At 38.0% G+C, this 21,284-nt stretch overlaps 1 protein-coding gene across 2 annotated transcripts in view; it reads left to right on the forward strand.

Annotated features, from left to right (window-relative positions):
* The window catches only part of c8h1orf174 (chromosome 8 C1orf174 homolog), a 34,797-nt gene extending 13,755 nt beyond the window's left edge, over window positions 1–21,042 (forward strand). The window contains exons 5-6 of one of the 2 annotated variants that reach the window (XM_028807323.2): window positions 9,713–9,759; window positions 20,284–21,042. In XM_028807323.2, coding sequence (XP_028663156.1) covers window positions 9,713–9,720 — 8 coding nt within the window. In that variant the 3' untranslated portion in view covers window positions 9,721–9,759; window positions 20,284–21,042. The remainder of the gene's footprint in view (window positions 1–9,712; window positions 9,760–20,283) is intronic. The other variant, XM_028807322.2, reaches the window with a different exon arrangement.
* Window positions 21,043–21,284: the final 242 nt, after the last annotated feature.

The raw sequence follows: 21,284 nt of genomic DNA on the forward strand, positions 1-21,284 counted from the left end.
ATGTTGGCATGACCTGAACAATTTAATCTCATCATGCCACTGCTATTTCTAGTTCATACATTGTTGACTTTTTCTTGAAGCAGCTGGACTTCGGTTAGGTCTTCATGCTCATTTTTTGGATCCAGCTTGCACTTAGCCATGAGGGTTCTGTTTAGTCTCAAATCTCTCCTTCTTCATGCTTGCTAGGACATCTGAGGTAAGCAGGTCTGTACAGCATTTAAGCTTCTCCATGGCAATTTCATAGTTGTCTGACTGATCAAGCCCACTGTATATTTCAGTGCAGTACACCAACTTAATTGATCTAAGTTTTGGCCCATCACATGTGGATATGTTTTTGTGTGCAACATTTGCTGTGTAAGCAACCTCCAAAGCAGTGGGAATCAAGACTCTGGTCTTCTGAAACTGGACAGACATAAGAGGGAGACCTTTGTGCAGTTATGGAGAAGGAACTTTATGGACTTTCTATTTCAGCTAACCTATGCCTATAGCAGCGTGTGCTCTCTTAATTTCTTCTCTCCTTACTTCAACCTTCATCCAGATGCATGAAACACTTGAAAAGTTGCTCCAGTGAGCGGCAATACCGATTGCTCCAAATCTCAACCAGCTATTTCATCTCCAAGCATGTCTTCCCTGATCCTCTTTGAAAAGGTGTATTAAAGTAGATGACCTACCTGCTAATCTGAAAAAAGGTGTGAATTGTAGTTTGGTGGTATTACAGTTGTTATTCATATGTATTATGAATGCTCAATGGAGTTTTCCAAAGTGTACATTGAAGTTTCTGGTGTTAATGAATTGTTCCGAAAACCAACACGATGGACATATTACTAAACAAGTAACATGCAGTAGGTGCCCTGGAAAGGATTTTTCAGTAGTATAATGAAGTGATGAGCCAAACAATGGAGGCCCTTTAGCCTCAGACTGTTGTGCAACACTGTATGGGTACCTTGTCTGCATTCAAAGTTATTTCAGGCTTCATCTCCTCCAAATCCACCTAGATTATTTGTTCATTTATATAAATCTTTGGAGTTGAATAGTGGCTGGATACACTGCAAGATGCTATCACATGTAATGTTCTCAGTGTCCCTAATTCTAATTGAATGATTAAAATATAGTTCATTATTCTTGATGTCCACTTTGGACTATAAAAGTAACCTGTCCGTGTAATAATAGACTGACAATAATAAACGTACAAACTTTAGCATTGTGTAATTACTAACCTCAGGAATTTAATGTAGAAAAACAAAAAATTATAATTTGTGAAAATTTAAATCGCCATTAGTAACTGACACAACTTTTTTGTTTCTGGATTGATATTTGTTCACATTTTATCTGCTGTTATTTATGTATATCATCAAGCCCTTTACTACCATCCCTATGTACCGCACAGACTTATCTCGTCATTAATATGTAGGTAATGCCTACTTCATCATACCTTGCGGCAACTGCTTTTTCAGTTAATCAGTTGGTAGGTGGCCATTTGAACATATGTAGACGTAGTAGGACCAAAGCAATTTATTGTGTGATAGCGGGAATGAATTATATTTGTAGTGATCCTGAAACATACAAAGAGCATACATTGCGCTCAGACTGTAGACTTATGGTGCTACTTCTGAATCTATGTGGTATGAGAAACCTTTCTGCCATTCACTGAATTTCCAGGGAACAAAGCATATGTTTTGGATTTGGATGATCCATTACAATATTTTAAATCTGTTCATAACTGATATATTAGATGTAAGACTAACAAACATAGGAACACAATTGCAAGTTGAATATAATTATTAATGCTAATTTCCCATTTTTTCCCCCCATGGATTATATATTAAAGCATAATTCTGACCTCCAAAGGTCATGCAAAAAGACCATTTCCCCTCGGATTAACACTTGGTAGCCTTAAATGGAAACATGGTCGAGTTTTTTTCACAGCTAGATATATCTGATTTTCTTAAATATAATTCAGGTTTCTGCAAACCTTTTACACTCTATACCTGAACTGTATTGGCTAAGCATAGAATCGCCTAGTGGTTTTTTGACTACTGTAATTGATCTTCAGAAATTAACATATAGGTTAATGTGAATATTGGAAACAGTACATCTAAACATTCATCTAAATAATGTAAAGAAATATTTTTGTTGATTGTAAGCTGTTATTGAAAAAGGTTGAGGACTGCAGGAATCCATTTGCTTTTGGACAAGGGGGTATCATTATCCCTTAAATGCAGCATCAGATTTGCATCTCAGCCCTTGCAGTGAGTATAAGTAGGAAGGCATGCCACGTTTAAGAACTGAAGTTGCCACTCCTCAGTCACTGGAGCTACAACTAGAACCCCCCCCTGGAGTTGATCACAGTATATGAATAATTACAAGATTCATTCTAAGCTTTAACACTGCACCACACATGTAGTACAACATGGAATCAATCTGCAAAGTGAGGTTAATTTTGGCAGTCATTTAATGTTCAGAACGCCATAAGAACAGGAGCAAACGTGAAAGTAAACACCACTAACAACTCGTTTGCAGTGTTTCCCCTTTGAAAATCTACACTCTTGATAAATTAATGATTATATGCCACAGTGCCTTTACCTGCTTGCTAATTTTAGTGGTCAGGGACTCTCTGGTTAATTATTCCTTTTTATAATATGAAAATTTTAATTGTGAAAGATTGTAATACTGATTTTGGGTGGCACATTGTTGTTTCATAGAACTGTTGTGATCTCCCCACAGTGGGTTGCCAAAAACCATAAATAATCCCTCCTAGAGCCCAAACTCTAATGATAGGGTATTTATATTTGTTCAGCAAAAGTTTAATAATTGAGCAAAATTAATACAGAGTTGGGATTAGGAAGAAATCAAAGAAATTATAAGTAATGGGCCACAATTATATTAATAAAACCAGGAGAGTACTTCAAAGACCTCCTCAATCCCACTGAATGTCTTAACAGTGAGGAAGCAGAGCCTGGAGACTCGGAGGTGGGCTCTCCCATCTCTGGGACTGAGGTCATCGAGGTGGTCAAAAAAGTCCTTGGTGGCAGGGCCCCGGGGGTGGATGAGATATGCCCGGAGTTCCCCAAGGCTCTGGATGTTGTAGGACTGTCTTGGTTGACACCTCTGCAACATCGCATGGACATCAGGGACAGTGCCTCTGGATTGGCAGACCGGGGTGGTGGTCCCCCTCTTTAAGAAGAGGGATGGGAGGGTGTGTTCCAACTAAAGAGGGATCACACTCCTCAGCCTACCTGGGAAAAGTCTATTCAGGGGTCCTGGAGAGGAGGGTCCGTCGGATAGTCGAACCTCAGATTCAGGAGGAACAGTGTGGTTTTCGTCTTGGTCGCAGAACAGTGGACCAGCTCTATACCCTTAGCAGAGTCCTGGAGGGTGCATGGGAGTTTGCCGAACCAGTCTACATGTGTTTTGTGGACTTGGAAAAGACGTTCGACTGTGTCCCTTGGGGAATCCTGTGGGGGGTGCTCCGGAAGTATGGGGTACCGAACCCCCTGATAAGGGCTGTTCGGTCCCTGTACAACCGGTGTCAGAGCTTGGTCCGCATTGCTGGCAGAAATTTGATCCCGTTTCCGGTGAGAGTTGGACTCCACCAGGGCAGCCCATTGTCACCGATTCTGTTCATAACTTTTATGGACAGAATTTCTAGGTGCAGCCAGGGTGTTGAGGGGGTCCGGTTTGATGGGCTCAGGATTGGGTCACTGCTTTTTGCAGATGATGTTGATGATAATAATAATATTTATTTGTATAGCACATTTTCATACAAAAAAGTAGCCCAAAGCGCTTTACATAATGAAGAACAGTAAATTAAAAAAAAAATAATAATAATAACATAAGAAATTAAAATAAGACAATATTAGTTAACATAAAAAAAAGAGTAAGGTCCGATGGCCAGGGTTATCCATGTTGTCCTGTTTGCTTCGTCAGGCTGTAATCTTCAGCTCTCTCTGGATCGGTTTGCAGCTGAGTGTGAAGCAGCTGGGATGGGAATCAGCAACTCCAAATTCGAGACCGTGGTTCTCACCTGGAAAAGGGTGGAGTGCCCTCTCAGGATTGGGAGTGAGATCCTGCCCCAAGTGGAGGAGTTCAAGTATCTCGGGGTCTTGTTCACGAGTGAGGGAAGAATAGAGCGGGAGATCGACCGGCAGACCAGTGCAGCATCTGCAGTGATGCGGGCTCTGCATCGGTCTGTCCGGGTGAAAAAGGAGCTGAGCCAAAAGGCAAAGCTCTCAATTTACCAGTCGATCTATGTTCCTACCCTCACCTATGGTCATGAGCTATGGGTAGTGACCGAAAGAACGAGATCGCGAGTACAAGTGGCTGAAATGAGTTTCCTCCGCAGGGTGTCTGGGCTTTCCCTTAAAGATAGGGTGAGAAGCAAGGCAGGAAACAAACCACGGGCAGGGTGCCAGCCCACCACAGAAATAGACTCCTTATACCAAAATTAAAATAAACTTGTTTTTTGAAAGTTAGTTAAAGGAACCAGAAATACAGGAAACCGAACTGAACAAGATTGTTATTAGAAGTCCAAGTCCTAAAAGAAGAATGAACCATAGTTGCCATAAAAGTACCCTAAGTTCTTGTCTATAAGCCGGACTCATGTATTAGCCGGAGACCAAAAATCATACGAATTTTTAAAATAAAATCGTATCATAGATAAGCCGGACTCATGGATAAGCCGAACGTACTATAACCTATAACTAATAGAAGGGAGGGAGGTCAGTGGTCTCACTCGCGCCCATTTAATTTCTTTAAGGGGGGAGAGAGTGTGAGATATTGCCGTCTCTCTCACTCCCCGCATGGCGCGGTTGGAGCGGCCGGAGCGCGTTCTTTCTGCTCTGGGCGTCGCCGAGTCAACACGAGCGCGTAGCGGGCATTTAAATTGTGATTTTATATGTAAGCATATTTAAATATATATCGCGGATTTCTGCGGACAATGGGTCTTTTAATTTCTGGTACATGCTTCCTCAGTTGGTTTGCCCAGTTGATTTCATACAAGGGACGCTATTGCCAGATGGCTGAGAAGCTACCCGGCTTACTTTTCTGTCTCTCTTGCGCTGACTATCTTTGATCCTGACGTATGGGGATTGAGCAGGGGGGCTGTTTGCACACCTAGACGATACGGATGCTTGTCTAAAAATGCTGAAAGATTATCTTCACGTTGCTATCTTTTGTAAAGCTGATTCCTGAAAAGACATGCTGCACAGTGCTTCGCATACTTAAAAGCTCGAAGGGCACGTATTGATTTTTGACTGAAAAACAAACTCTCCCTCTCTCTCTCTTTGTCTGCTCCTGACGGAGGGGGGTGTGAGCTGCCGCCTTCAACAGCTTTGTGCCGCGGTGCTTCGCATACTTAAAAGCCAAACAGACATATTGATTTGTTTGCTTCACTGCTTTGAAGAGGAAGATATGTTTGCATTCTTTTAATTGTGAGACGGAACTGTCATCTCTGTCTTGTCATGGAGCACAGTTTAAACTTTTGAAAAAGAGACAAATGTTTGTTTGCAGTGTTTGAATAACGTTCCTGTCTCTCTACAACCTCCTGTGTTTCTGCGCAAATCTGTGACCCAAGCATGACAATATAAAAATAACCATATAAACATATGGTTTCTACTTCGCGGATATTCTTATTTCGCGGGTGGCTCTGGAACGCAACCCCCGCGATGGATGTATAAGCCGGACTTATGTATAAGCCGATATTCTATTTTTTCATTTTCACAACTTTTTTCCTTAGATAAGCCGCGGCTTATTGACAAGAACTTAGGGTAATAATGTGGTTTATATAAGCGATTATACAGTATGTAAAAGATATGGAAGTAAAGAGAAGCTGCAAAATGATGTAGACTGAGCAAAAACAGGATAGATGTATTTAATGTATTAAAATATGCTTCAGTTTAGAATACAATTTCATGTAGAAAATTAATGTATACCATGATTGTGAATAAATAACTTTCACTTGGAAAACACCAATCTGCTGAACTGGTGAATTGAGTTAAAGTACAGATTATTAAAAAATAACTTCGTTTTTTGAACATTTCAATTTCCTCTGGTGATGTAGTGTTTCTTGCAGTACTTGTAGTAATTTTATTTTGTGAAATTTCTACAGCACATTATAAAGATTGGCTTTGAAAGTCAATATACAGTGGCAATAAGTATATGAACTGTTTGAAAATCACTCTGTTTTGAGTTGTCTTAAAATATGATATAATCTTTAAGTTACAATAACGAGCAACAAAGTCTGGTTTAACTAAATATACATTACTATATTGCCTTTGCACCTATTAAATGCATCATTCAAACATTCACAGCGTAGGTTGGAAAAACTATGTGAACCCCTAGGTTGATAACTTCAACAAAAGCTAACTGGAGTCTGAAGTTGGCAGACCTTGTTTTCAACCAATGAAATGAGTTTGGAGGTGTAGCTTAGTGCTACTTTGGCCATTTAAAAAAACAAAAAAAAAACCTCAATTTGAATTTGCTATTTACATGAAGCATCTGCTGTTGTAAAGTATGCCTTGCAAAAAAGAGATCTTGGAATGTTGATTCACATAAAGCTAGAAAGGGTCACAAAGTCATTTCAAAGAGTTTAGATATTTGTGTATAAGTGGAAATGATTTAGTACTCTGACTTCTCTACCTAGAAGTGGGTGCCCAGCCAAGTCCAGAGGAACTTGGTAGTAAAAGCTAAAGGCTTGAAGGAATCCATGAAACAGGTTAATATTTCTGTTCATGGGCCTACCATATGCAAAGCATTGAACAGGCATGGTATCAATGGACTGACACCAAGGAGGAGGCTATCGCTCCCCCAAAAGAAAAAAGCTCTCCTTTGCACTCCACAGTTCTGTTGGTGTTCGGGGGGGGGCTTGAATGTTTTAGCAATGATGAAACTGAAGTTAAGTTGAAGATGCAGCAGTACATATGGCGTAAAGGGTACGACATACCAACATAGAAACCCTCTTCTTAGTGATGAAATATGTTGGTGGGAGCATAATAATTTGGAGTTGCTCTTGGGTCTGGATAGCTTGTCATTATTGATTATCAAAGTATCCTACAGAAGGACGTCAGGGTGGCTGTCTGCCAGCTAAAGCATGGTAAAAGCTGGGTGATGCAGCAGAACAATAAACCTAAACATAGAAGAAGTTAGCAGGATTGTGATTTAAAAGCTACCGGTTTCCTTTTTTCTATCTCTGTCATTTATGCTCTGTGTAGAAAAATAGTCACCTCGTTCTCTTTGCAGATTAGCTTGAAATAACTTCTCCCCCATTTAATGTACCATGCAAACCATCTGCAGCTACAGGCCACACAGCACTCGTGAGGAGGGGGGGGGGGGGGGCGGGGGTTGATGGGGTGATACACAACTCACTACTACAGAAGAAAGCACCAGAAACTTAATCAGGAATCACTATTCAGTAATTTTATAAACATAATTAAAAAATTGATTTAACTCTGCTGTGAATCACAATTTTGTATTGTCATAACAACCTTAAGCAGAAGTACCTCACCTTGTTGGGCTTGAATAAATTGCAGCTGACAAGAAATGCTAAAAATTTATTTGCTTAAACTTGTGGTCTTCAATATTTATATTTCTCTATCATAATGTCAATTGTAGCATTTTAGCTAATTTGCATAATATGTGGTTTTTGAGAAGAATAGTCTGCAGCTCCAGTGTTTCCTCATTTCCTCTATTTTTCTTCTAGTTTTTCTTTTCATTTGTCACATACTGTTATACACAGTACAGTATGTAGTGAAATGTTTAGTTGTTAAGTTCCAGGACTGTGCATTAGAAAGAATAATATTAAGATGATAAATATAAAACTCTAAGTATCAGTATATACAAAGGCTACATTAGTGTGCATTATATTCATATTGTAAATATAAATGTATAAAAAACAGCAACAAGTATGTTACTCAATTCTCATGTCATGTTTATGTATATTTATATTAAGAATAGGACATCAAGTAGCCCTATGCACTGTCTTTAGGATTTGGATGGACTGTGGAAAGAAGGTCCTCCTCAGTCTTTCTGAATTGGTCTTAAATCAGCTGTAGCTCTTTGCTGACTGCAGCACAGAGAAGAGGCCGGTGTTGGGTTGGCTGGCATCTGTAATTTTCTTTGCCTTATTTCAAAATCAATTGGTATAAAGGTCCTGCTAAGTGTTGTTTCCAAATCAGGTGGTAGTACTTCCTGTCAGGAAGCTTTTAGTGGTGGATATGTAGAAGTTCCTTAGTGTCATTTAGGGAAGCATAAAACCCCTGAGGAATCTGAGATAGTTAAGATGATGTTGTGGCGCCTTCACAAGGATGTCAAAATGCTTGGACCAGGTCAGGTCCTTTGTTATGTGAACACCGATGTATCTGAACCTGTTCACTCTCTCCATCTGAGTGCTGTTAATTCTGGAAGGTGGGTACCACTTCTGCTGTCCATCCCAAAAGTCCACAATCAACTCATTTGTCCTTTTGACATTCAAGTAAAGATTGTTGTCCTGACACTAGTGTGACAGATTCTCTATCTAAATAAGCCTGCTCATTTTTGTTAAAGTTCATACCTAACATATCTGCATCATCATCAAACTTGACAATGATGTTAGTCATGTGCACCCCTGCAGTAGTGTATAGAGGATGTATAGCAGAGGACTCAGAATACAGTCCTCTAGTGCCCCTTTGTTGAGGGTGATCGATGATGAAGTGAGACTACCCACTTGCACCACCTGGGGTCTGCCTGTCAGTGAAGTGCTTAGTCTGTGATTCCTGTGCTTGATGATGTGCTTAGAGGTGTGTGTTGTGTTAAATGCTACACCCCATGAAATGTTTTTTTTCCTTTAATGTATTGTACACTCTCTAATGAAAAATGCAAACTGTTCAGTTTATTAAAAGCCGCCATCTGATACTTTAAGTCTTTGTAAGCTGTTTCACATTTAATTTTAAGGAGACCTACAATCCCAGTCAGCTACTAGACTTAATTTGCAGCTTCTTTCATTTACCACTCACCACTGTTAAAGTGTACTTCCATGTGGAATGGAAACAGAAGGAAAATAGACTACTTGTCCAAATGGTCTTGAAGTTAATATTCAGGTTGCCTTTAAAACTGAAACCAAAACGTAAGACACAATTATATAGCCAAAATGATATGGCTTCCATGCTAATTACATGGTGATCCTATAAATCCAAATTGAATAAAATTAAGTCTTACAAAAAAAGTGATCTGTGACGGTTTCAGGACACCGGTGGGGTAGCTCTTCCTTGCTGGTCCTTATCACTTTGTGGAATGGGATGACACAGACAATGGGAACTACCAATCCAATAAGTGCTCCTACACTAGTGCCTCTTATAAACAATGACATTGAAACATCAAGCAAACAAAGTTTAAAGAAAGTATACTTTAGTGAGATTAGAATTCAGGAATATGTGGTATTGGTGGATTAAGAAAATGCTTTTTTTGGATTACAGACTCAATATGGTGAGTATAATAACCAATATTTATCGTATAGAAAAGGTGTTGGTGAGCATGTGCTGCTTTAACCTTTATAGGCACTGATAGTGTTGCTTATAGCTGGGTTGCTTTTTCTGCTTGCAAGAACATTGGTAGTCTGGTTTTGCACAGAGCAGTATGTTGTTCACCATGTTAGCTTTGCAGAAGAAAACAACATTGCGTCTAAAACCAATGTGTTTTATTCTCTTACAATTTTCTATCTTTCTCTCTTTGTTCCTACCAGATCGGTGACAGGGTTGTGCATTTTCGACTATAAGCTTCCAGGAACCTGTGAGTGATTTTCATGTTGTTTTAGTACTTAAATTTTCTTTTTATAAGGGTCATTCCACTTTAATTCAACAAATGGTTTTTATCATTTTTGTTCTTGATGAAACTTGGCATTTGAATTTTACTACCTTCTAGGGTTCAGAAATATTTTTGTTTATTTTGAAAAAAAATTCACCTTGAGATAAAGGTGACTTTCTTGACTGTGGACCGGTAAAAATAATTTAGAGTGAACTAACTTTTTTTCCCATTAAAATTACATAACACAGTTGTAGGAAAATCTCAAAAAAGAGGGCTTTTTATTGGAACAGTCAAATTTCATGTTTGACCTTTTTAAGCAAAAACCTAGCCTTATGCAAAGTCTGCAGATTTAGTATACATACTTCATCTAATATGTTTTGAAACAGTCACCAACGCTTATAAGCACTATTTGACCAGCTGTTGAAAAATGTTTTTGTAATATTTTTTTCTTTTGCTTGCATGTGATTGGGTAGAATGTCTGTGCCTTACCCATAATCAAAACCATCTGTTGTGTTATTGTAGCCTACCGCTGCAGTAAGGCATAGTGACAGTTGTTGCATTATGAATATTGATTAAGTGGCTAACATGTTTGTTGTCTTTCTACTTCATCGCAGTCATCTTGCCTTTTTGCCAAACAGCTACTTTATGAAGCGTTCGGTCGTACTGTGTTGTATGCATCAGTTTTCCTTAGAAGTAAAATCGAAAGCTTTTCAAGTGAGAGATATAAACTGTCCATCATTTATACAGTAACATTGGTGAAGTAAATTGTACTTTAATGACTGCAAAGATGATGTAGCGATGCCATATTGACTGTACCTGCCATCCCACTTGGTTCTTCTATCAGTGTACAGTATTGCATTCCAAATCTTGCCTTACACAGCATGTAGAACTTTATACCAAATGCATTGTACTGCATCCACGACAGCCTTCCCTTGTAACCCATGAGACTTTAATCATTACTTTATGTCACAACTGAAGACATACACCTTCTACTTATTTTTGATGATTGACTGATCCACACCCTACAATGTGTACAGTTTCAGTGCTGAATGATTGGCTTCATCGTAGTCATCATTATTAGTAAAATGCAGGTATTTCACAATGAATAGGAAAAATTAGTTATAACTGTCGAAAATGGGTGTCTGCAACAACCGGATTATGGACCAGTACCCTCTCTGAACTGGTTTACAGTGATCCCCCACCCATCGTGGAAGTTACCTTCCAGACCCATCAGTGATAGGTGAAAATCCACGGTATAGAAAGACCGTATAAATAAACATTTTTTTATAGTTTAAGCCTTAAAATAACCCTCCCACACACTTTAAACACAAGTAAACTTGTAATGGTGAGTGACGCTGTCCTTCCCAAAGCATATGCAGGAGTTTTACCTTCTCCTAAATGGTTAAGGCCTTCCTCTGGCGCTTAGGCTCACTACTACCAGAAGGCTTAGAAGATGCAGGATGTTTGGGAGCCATCGTAGGGCTTAAAATAAAACGAAAAGTTCACAAAAAGTTTGCTCACAACATTCGGACCACAAGCAAGGTACACGATACACAGAGAACTGAGATGCGTCGGGGGCCCACGCTCACTGTTTTTGCAAGATTACACTACGTTAGCAGCAACTAATCAGAGCCCAAGAGAATGAAAATCCCGCTCTGATTGGTTGAGTCTCTTCTTTCAGCCAATAACTGGCCTTGTAAGAAATCATCTGGGTACTATAACGTGAAACTTCATCTACCGTAGTGTACAATGTAGTAATAATAATACATTTTATTTAATGGCACCTTTCTTATCACTCAAGGTCACCTTACAATAAAGTTAAACAACAATTAATAAAATAAAAACGAGAAAATGATAAATCACAAATCAATAATTAATAAACAAACAAATATGAAAGGCAGTAACAGTGTAGAATTCACAATTGATGTGCCAGCTTGAAAAGATAAGTTTTGAGGGTAGTTTTAAACTGTGCTATTGAATCAGGCTGACAAATATGAGAGGGAAGAGAATTCCAGAGTTGAGGAGCACTATGAGAGAATGCTGGAGCTCCCATAGAACTGAGTGTGATGTGTGGTACAGAAAGTAGAGCTGCAGATGAAGGTCTGAGTAAGTGAGAGGGAGTGTAAATCTGGAGGAGATCAGTGAGGTAGGGAGGAGCAAGGTTGTGGAGAGCTTTAAATGTTAAGAGCAGTATTTTGTATTGAATTCTGTAGTTAACAGGGAGCCAGTGAAGTTGAGAGAGAATAGGTGTAATATGTTCAGTGGATTTAGAACAGGTTATTATCCTGGCAGCAGAATTTTGAATAAGCTGTAAGCGATGAATAAGTTTTTGTGGGAATGCCAGATAGAATAGCGTTACAGTAATCTATACATGAGGTGACTAGGACATTAACCAATACTTCAGTATTATGCTGGGTAAGAACAGGGCGAAGTCTAGAAATGTTTCGGAGATGGAAGAAGGCAGTCCGAGAAATGGTACTTATATGGGAAGAAAAATAGAGTACTGTCAAGAATAACGCCCAGACTCTTAACTTGGGAAGAAATGTTTGTGTTAATATTGTTGATTAAAATAGAAGAATGGTTAACCTTAGCAAGTGTAGATTTAGAGCCAATGAGGAGCACCTCAGTTTTATTACTGTTTAGTTGGAGAAAATTGTGAGTCATCCATGTCTTTATGTCTTGGAGACATGCCATAAGGGCATCTGGAGGGAAAGCAGAAGTGGATTTAGTGGATAGATATAGCTGTGTGTCATCAGCATAGCAATGAAACTTAATACCATGGTGGCGTAAAATATTATCTATTGGGAAGATATAAATGAGAAAAAGAAGCGGCCCCAAAACAGAACCCTGCGGAACTCCCTGAGTAACGACTGCATTCTCAGATTTAAAGCCCTTTATTTGAACAAATTGCTTCCTATCAGTGAGGTAGGAAGAAAACCACTGAAGGACAATTCCACAGACTCCAAAACTAGCTAGATGTTTCAAAAGTATCTGGTGAGATATGGTGTCATGGTGTCAAATGCAGAGCTGAGGTCAAGTAGCACAAGAATTGATAAAAGTCCCATGTCAGCTACCCGGAGAAGATCATTTGTGATTTTGACCAGGGCAGTTTTTGTGCTGTGTTTAGGGCGAAACCCAGATTGAAACTGTTCAAAAAGGTTATTTTTTTGAAAGGTGGGACTGGAGTTGGGAGGCAACTATCTTTTCAAGAATTTTGGATATAAATGGAACATTTGAAATAGCTGATAATTGTTAAGGATATTTGGGTCTAAACCAGGTTTTTTCAGAATTGGAGTAATTGAGGCTGTTTTTAGTGAGAGGGGGACCGTGCCTGTAGTAAGGGAAGAGTTAACTATAGTAGTTATCATGGGGGGAAATATGTGACAGACAAGACTTAACAAAGCTTGTAGGTACTGGATCTAATTGGCATGTGGAAGAATTAGATTTTGTTACAAGCTCCGAGATATTATTTTCAGCTGGTAAACTGAAATCTGAGAATAGGGTGGTTGGTAAGGGAACATGGGTGATAGTGGAGAGTATGTCATTTTCTGCAGAAATAGTGGAGGCAAGTTGCTGGTGGATTTTTTCAATTTTTGAGTTGAAGAAATCCAAAAAAGTGCAGCAGTATTTAACAGAGAGGTTATGGTGAGCGGCACTTTCTGGTGGTATAATTAGCGTTTTCATTGTAGAAAAAAGAGCTCTAGTATTATTCCCTCCTGTATTGATAATGTTAGAATAATATACAGTTTTGGCAGCAGAGAGAGCGTTTTTGTATTTCAACATGTGATCTGAGTACATTTCCTTGTGTACAACAAGACCCGTCTTTTTAGCTAGGCGCTCCAACTGTCGGCCCAAGGCTTTGAGCTGACGGAGTTCAGATGTAAACCAGGGAGCAGCACAAATAAATGAGACAGTCCGTGTTTTTAAGGGAGCTAGTGTATCAAAGGCAGAGGACAGAGCAGCATTGTAATGGTCTACTAATTCCGATGGTGTGGTAGCGGAAGGAGAAACAGACTGGCATTGCAATAAATGTATAAGGGTCTCTGGGTTTACATGCTTGACATTACGAAATGAAATTACACGCAGAACCTTTGATTTACTGAGAGGTAAGCTAACATCAAATGTTATCATTCTATGATCTGAGATAGGTAATTCAGGTGGAATAAGATTGTGAGGTGTGATACCAGAGCAAGAAATTAAGTCTAAAATATGACCTTTGTTATGAGTCGGAAAGTTGACATATTGAATTAAATTTAAACAGTCAAGGATTTCATTAAAACCATTTGTCAGTGCATCAGTTGGCATGTCAACGTGTATGTTAAAATCACCCATGAGGATGACATTAGCAGACATTGCACACAAAGTTGTTAAAACAGTAAAAAGTTCAGCAATAAAAACACTTGATAGTTTAGGATGTCTATATAAAACAGCAATTATAATAGGTGAAGGTCCACAGAGTTTGCTAACTAACAGTTCAAAGGATGGATACACTGGAAGAGGTATTGGTGACAGTTTTAAGTCTTTACGGTATATTATTGTAAGTGCGACTCCCCTCCCCGAAGAACGGGATTTGGAAATGCAGACAAACTCTGGAGGGAGCGCTTGATTTAGATGGAAATAATCACCGGGTTGCTGCCAGGTCTCTGTAAGACATAAACACTCCATCTTAGTTTCTATGATAACATCACCAATCAGTAGAGCTTTGTTAGAGATAGATCAAGTGTTAAATAATCGAAGCTTCAAAGCATCTATGGACGTATATTCCAGTGATTTTTACCAAAGGAATCAACAAGTTGTGATTAGCACATTATTCAGAAGTACGTGGACATGTGCGTCCTTCAGACCAAATTGAAGGAATAGACCCGCTGCTACTCCTGCTGAGGCAAAACGACGACAAGAGCCTCGGTGAACGTACTTTGGTCGTCGGAGAATACCGCGGTGCAGCAAGAGATCAGCAGGCACTTCATAGTTTGCTCGAATTCGATACAGTTCATCTGGTGAATATTTTAGCTTTGAGGATGTGACTGCATTAGATAGCAAAGTAGACATGATAATCCAATGACAACCAATTGAGGTTTATCATAGTAAATTTCCAGAAGTCACCCAAGCAAATTCCAGATTAAAAGCAAAGCAATGTACCCCTTGTGTACCTACTCAGCCCAATTAAAATAACACGTTAGCCAGTAGACTGTCACCTCTGGGATTTCCACAAGTACTCAGCAATTGACAAGGGGCAGTTTCAACCACCTATTCATCAAAGCTAGTTACTTGAGCAGAGAAACCGTGAGAAAGTTTACACTTACCCACACAGGTTGCAGCCAGCAAAGAACAGTTCTACGAGGGCTCGTGTTAAGTCCAAAGGAGGCAAGGGACGCAAATGCGTGTTATCGGTTTTTAATCCAATGCAAAGGCGAAGGAAAATCCGATGCAAAAGGCAAAAAACTAGTAAACAGCTACAAAAAAGTACACAAACAGAACACCGGCAAGCAGTAGCAGACAAAAACGCCAGCGTTCACTTCCGGTCAGGAGATCCATATATGTGTATATATTTAATGATTTACTGTACTGTATTGCATAAATGTTCATTATTTTATGTACATATTGACTTTTTACTGCATTTTAGTCAATATTTACAGTTGTTAGTTATTTTAAATTATAATACGTATTGTTCTAACAAACTCTTGTCTAGCATGCGTAGTGACAAATGAAAAGCATATGTACATTTCGTTATGAATTGCGACTCTGTCTACGTATTCCTGTACGTAGCAGTATGTTTTATGATTTACTAGTGTATTGCTTAAATGTTACGTATACATTATTATAAGTTACATTGTTCTAACGAACTTTTGTCTAGCACACGTAGTGACTGCTGAAAACCGTATGCTTTATGAATTGGCTGCAAAGTACACTACAGGTAGGATGTACTTATTGAATTTTTCTGCGATATAGTGGAGGCATGATAGCTGAACCGCGATATAGTGGGTTATCACTATACCCCCTATGCCCTATAGTATCAGAGGACTGAAAAAAAAAAACAAACGCCATCTGCAGCGACTGCGACAAGTAAATGATTAAATGTGGCTATTGTGACATTGCTTAGCATAGTGGTTTGTTTCAACAACTACTGTATTTTCTCCACCAGACTATCATTTTATCATAGCCCAGCGACTTATGATCAACAAGACCTTTTTAGATCAGGGTTATCCACAACTGGGCATTGAGGAACTGCAAGATTGGCAGCAATAGTATGAAGCCAACATCAAATGAACAAACATCAGTGAAACTTGGCAGGTCGAAATATACTGAACCTCTGTCAGTTTGACTGTCTTTGTAAACGTCTGATGATCAATTCACAACATCATCATTCGATTAAGCAATGATCATTTTCAGTTTTTTCCAAAACTGGCTTTATGGCTTGTTTGCCGTTTTGTTTATGGTTGAAAGCTCCACCCTGCTCATGAATTTTGATAAGTTATCATAGACTTACCATAAAGAGGTGAAATTCTTTGAAATATTAAAGATTTATAGAAGCATGATATTATTTCACTAGATGGCAACAGAACACTATCACAAGAGCAATATATTTGGGCTTAACACTGAAAAGCAAATCATTAAACTTCATCCTTTTTCTGACTCAGGCTTAACCATATTTACATAGAGTCAAACTTGGGGTTAACACCACGGAGGTTAAAAAAAACTAAGGAAGGGCTTGGAGTAACAAGCCAAAGTTTTATTGTGAAATGCATATATGTTGGTACTACTTTTATTTTAAAAAATTAACATGTTACTTGGTTCTCTTCCTCTTTCGAGTCTCAAAAAAAAGGCCTGAGGGCAGGGGGTGATCTTTGTTTCACTAGGAAGAAAATAATGTTTAAGTGCTTTCGGTTCAAGAGAAAATGCTCTAAATTCACATTTAAATGCTACCCACCATGAAGTGAGTGCCTGTTTCTCAGGGGACTTTTTGTAATAAAAAAAAAAGTGTAATTCATATGTCAAGTTTCATAAAAATCTAACTTTTTTTGTAAATTTGTTAGATTAAAATGGAATGAACCATAAAGTAGCTTGAATTTTATGGTTTATTTTTAGTCTTGCCAGATTGTGTGCAGTCAAAACAGGAATCTCCTCTTTTTCAAATGGAACTTTAGCACTAGGTTGTTGTACCGTGTTAGTAAGATATCAATTAGTTCCTTACTAAAGAAAAAAGGTTTGGCTGTTGGGGGTGGTGTAGATCATAGTGATGAAGAAAATTATATTAAGCAACCCATTTTATTTAGCACTGTGCATTTTTGTAACTGGTTTGTTAGGTTTTGTGCATTTACTTTTCACGAGATGTCCACATTCCCATATTTTAAATAAGCAGATGTCTCATTTAGGGATAGTGTATTTTTATTTCTGCCCATGGATTAGTGTTTGAAGTGCAGCTTTCCCTTTCATAGCTTACTTATTTCTTGGTGTTTGCTGTAATGGGAAGTGAATGTCACCATTTGAGTATTTTTTTTTTTTTTTTTTTATTAAAAAAAAAAAGTCTTGTTTGAAGGCAGAATCTGACATTAGATTGGCAAAAAAGCGGTTTGTTTTTATCTCCACTAAGTTTGGCATTGTGTCACTCGAGACACCCTTTATAAAGCTGCAGTATTTTAGTAATCTGTTTTTGTGTTTCACTTCCCCAATCAGCCTTTTTGTAATTTTGAATGGTTAGCTTATCTTCACTAGTAAAATTTATAGCCAGACTCCTTCGTAATGTACTGTTTGTTTTTTTTTCTTCTTCTTCAATCCCATTACTCCGCACTTTGATCTACAGGTGTGCTCACAGAACACACATGAAATGTATGTATTTCATTACTTATATAATTGCTTACAAACGCATTGCCAGATAAACACTTCAACACAAACTTAAGTTGTGAGGGTTTCAGCAGGGCAATGCCTTCATCTGACTGAATGGGGAGTGGGGGTGTAGCAAGCTGCATTCTGCTAAACCACACATTTGTAAATTAAAAGTGGGCCATTAGCGCAGAGATAAGGAGCTATGAGCTTCTTGGCATATGTCAGGAAAATTTTTTAAGGAAGTCAGGGACAACAAAAAAAAATGTAAACTTCAGGGATTCTAGTGTTAAACCACTCTGCTTGTGCCTGTTTTGCAGCAAAACATGTTAAAATATGTTTGCACTGCAGGCTTCCGGCCGAGTATTGCAAATGGGACCCATGCAACAGTGCCATAAGTTCTTGATGATTTGCAGATGCACAAGGAAAACAATTGTAGCAAAGTGCAATGCCACCGCATGTGGTTCTTAATGGAATTCTGCTCCATTTCATGGCTGCTTTTGAGACTCGCTGACTTTTGCTCCCAGCTGTCCGTACTAAACTGAAACAAATGATGGCAGTTCAGATGCACAGGATTTTGAAAGCTCTCATAGTTAAGTACCAATTGCCAGAGTACCACTAGGATTTTTTTTTTTGCGCAGTGTGTTTATGCTATGGCCATAATAATTAAATATTAAAAAGAAAAAGCAAGTACATTTAATTTCCAGAATCATTAACCTAAGTTTGAATATTATTTTTAGTATGAATATTCAAACCTTATTTTTGGTTCTCTGCACTATGTAAATAGATCTTATGTAGTTCAAATTCCTTTTTACTATGTTTTTTTAAAACAAATTGAAATGAGTTCAAGGGGCTAAAAACTACTAGAAACCAGCAGAATCTGCTGAATGGTCACAATCCTATGAACATAAGAAATTTGACAAATGAGAGAAGACCGTTCAGTCCATCAAGCCTGTTTGTTTAGCTGATATAAGCAATGAATCGACAAATAACTCTCCCTTTCCTAATCACCAGTAATAAAAATAAATAACAATAAACACTACACTGTCCATAAACCAGTCCCATGCATCTGATGCAATGGAATATGGGAGAGTGAAAATCCTGTGAACTGTCGCAGAGATGAATATAAAGTTTGTCCTACCGTATCTGTAGCGATGCAAGGGGAGGTGAATGGGAAAGCAGCTCTATACAATGTAAGATTAAACGGGTTGGAGACAAAATAGAGGTCTAACCAGGAACAGTAATCAAAGACATCCATGTGAAATGCAAACAAGTGAAATGGCCACTGCCCAGTCATTATCACCTTATCAAATACATCACATCATCTGACTCCTTAATATGCCGAATTCGATCATCTTGGCCAATCAATCACAGCCACTAGTAACTTCATATATATATTGATTCTTCCATTATTCTAAAAATTGGTTCTTTAATAGGGGTGTCCTATGGGTTTTCCCCATTGATCTTCTCACCGCTTTGTTCTTGCTTTTTAACAGGGTGTTTTTTTTGTTGTTTTTTTTTTTAAGGTAAAAAAATTAAGTAAATGAGTAATGATTATCTCGGTGGTTCTTCAAAGATGAGGCGGCTTTAAATGCTCAAGCTTTAAGCCACATTTAGTTAATGCTTTAGTTAATTTCAGTCCTATTCCTTAAACGTTTAATAATTCATTGTTAGAACTTCATTTAAGTATATACTTGTATTAAATTGTAAAAATTTCCATGTATTGATACTTCATTAAAATTCTATAGTATGTTATTCACCCTTAAAATGAAAGACTAAACAGGTTTAATTCTCCGTCTGTCCGAGTAGGACATGCCCTTAAGTCCTGAGATGTCCTTTGTTGCTCTCCTCTGCACAGCTTTAAGTGCTGTAAGACCTGCACTATATAGTTTTAGAATAATGTCCCTTGCATTAAATTCAGCAGTTTTTATATTACCTAACTTTTAAATTGCCGTTTTAATTGCTTATATACATTGCTTAATTGATGAAAATGTGTTAAAATATACCCCAAAATCAATTTCGGAGGTTTTTCCTGTAGCCCAGTGTCTCCCATCTTGTAAACACTTGGGAAAAAAACACAAATTGCCTGAAGACGCAGTCACAAAACCACTTGTTTATATACTGAATAGTAAAATCTGTACGGTCAGACTGGACACTTTCATCGCAATGAGAGACCTTGGGTTTTAACTGTTATTAAGAAGAATTTAAATGTTGTTCTTAATCTTAAGTACCTTCAGATAACTTAGGCATTAGTTGAAGATTTTGATAACATTTACAGTAGTTAATGTATAAAAATGACAAAGAGAGTACAGCAGCAAATATATTTTTGATACTCTTTACATTATGTTTTTAGAAAACTGATGAAGGTTTTATGCCATTATTTGGGTGAGGCCCTCATTAGTCAGTCAAGTTTGTGTAGTGAAAGAAAACTTGCAGCTAAAATCACACTGTGCCTTTCTGTTTGTTAAATACCAAAGCCGAAAAAAGATTTATAACTTGGGTCATTTGTAACAAAAAACTGTAAGAGTACAGTCCTGCTATACAGGTTTCTAGGAACAAACACAAGACCAAAAAGTGACCAAAATTCTACTTAAGATGGTTCAATTAGTACATTTAAAGCACATTGGTTGGAATTAAAGATGAGTTATATATAAAGTTGATACATAACTGTTTCTTTTCATTATAAAGGTGCTGTGCAGCAAGCAAAGAGAAGGAAGAATGGCCTGTTTTGAAAAACGGATTTTGTTCAGCTTTGCTTCATTTTTAACGGACATTCTCAGATGCTACGTCGGAAGAAAGTAATTTTAACATATGGTGTAAAAGAGGTTTCACAAATAAAGCAGATCATGGTGTATTGTTATCTAATGGAAGAATTATTTGAAACGCCCCCTATCAATGTATTGCTTACACTTCGAACATATATGTGTTTTACTTCTAGAATGTAGCAGCAGCATGCTATGAATATCCTATCAGAAGCTTTTTCAAACCCAGGAACTTCTGGATATCTTTTGGAGTTTACGTGACTGCAGCCTGTCCTTGTTGGATGGGCTGTTTAAATGAAGGACATTATCTGTGGGAAAGAACTAGAAGGTCTTATGAAGCACAATAATAGATTGCACTCGAACAGTAAATCATACAATTAGCTATGCATTAATTTTATGGCCTTCCAAAGGATTTGCCTGAGTGTGTGTGTGCGTGTTTTCTTTCTATATGCTGCTTGGACCTTCTTATACTTTTTAAAGAATACTAACCCAAATGTTCTACGTTTTGCAAGTCAGTTTTTCTGTCTGCCTTATGTAACAGGAAGTTGGAAAGTAAATTTCTGCCTTTGTTAATTCTACTAAAAATGCTATTGTATATACTGTATTTTTCCTGAAGCAATTATTTTGTTTTATATATATTTACTGTTTAAACTGTATCCATGTAAATTAAAATATTTCACATTCACCTGATAGCTTGTCAGTTATTTGGGAGTAAAACAGTAATCATATAATAAACTTTGAATTTCATTAATCAGATATATTAATTATCAAGGAGCTGATGTGTTTTACAGTAGTATAGTTAGACTGGGTGCAAGCAACTGTATAACTGTTATGTCTGCTCTGTTTCAGGTGGAAGCCTTTGTGTACGTTCTCTTCTGTTTCATTTTGTTTCGAAGCAAAAGTGCTTTGCAAAATTGGGCTGATCTC

The sequence above is a fragment of the Erpetoichthys calabaricus genome, chromosome 8 (genome assembly GCF_900747795.2).
Source record: "Erpetoichthys calabaricus chromosome 8, fErpCal1.3, whole genome shotgun sequence".
Classification (NCBI taxonomy): Eukaryota; Metazoa; Chordata; class Cladistia; order Polypteriformes; family Polypteridae; genus Erpetoichthys; species Erpetoichthys calabaricus.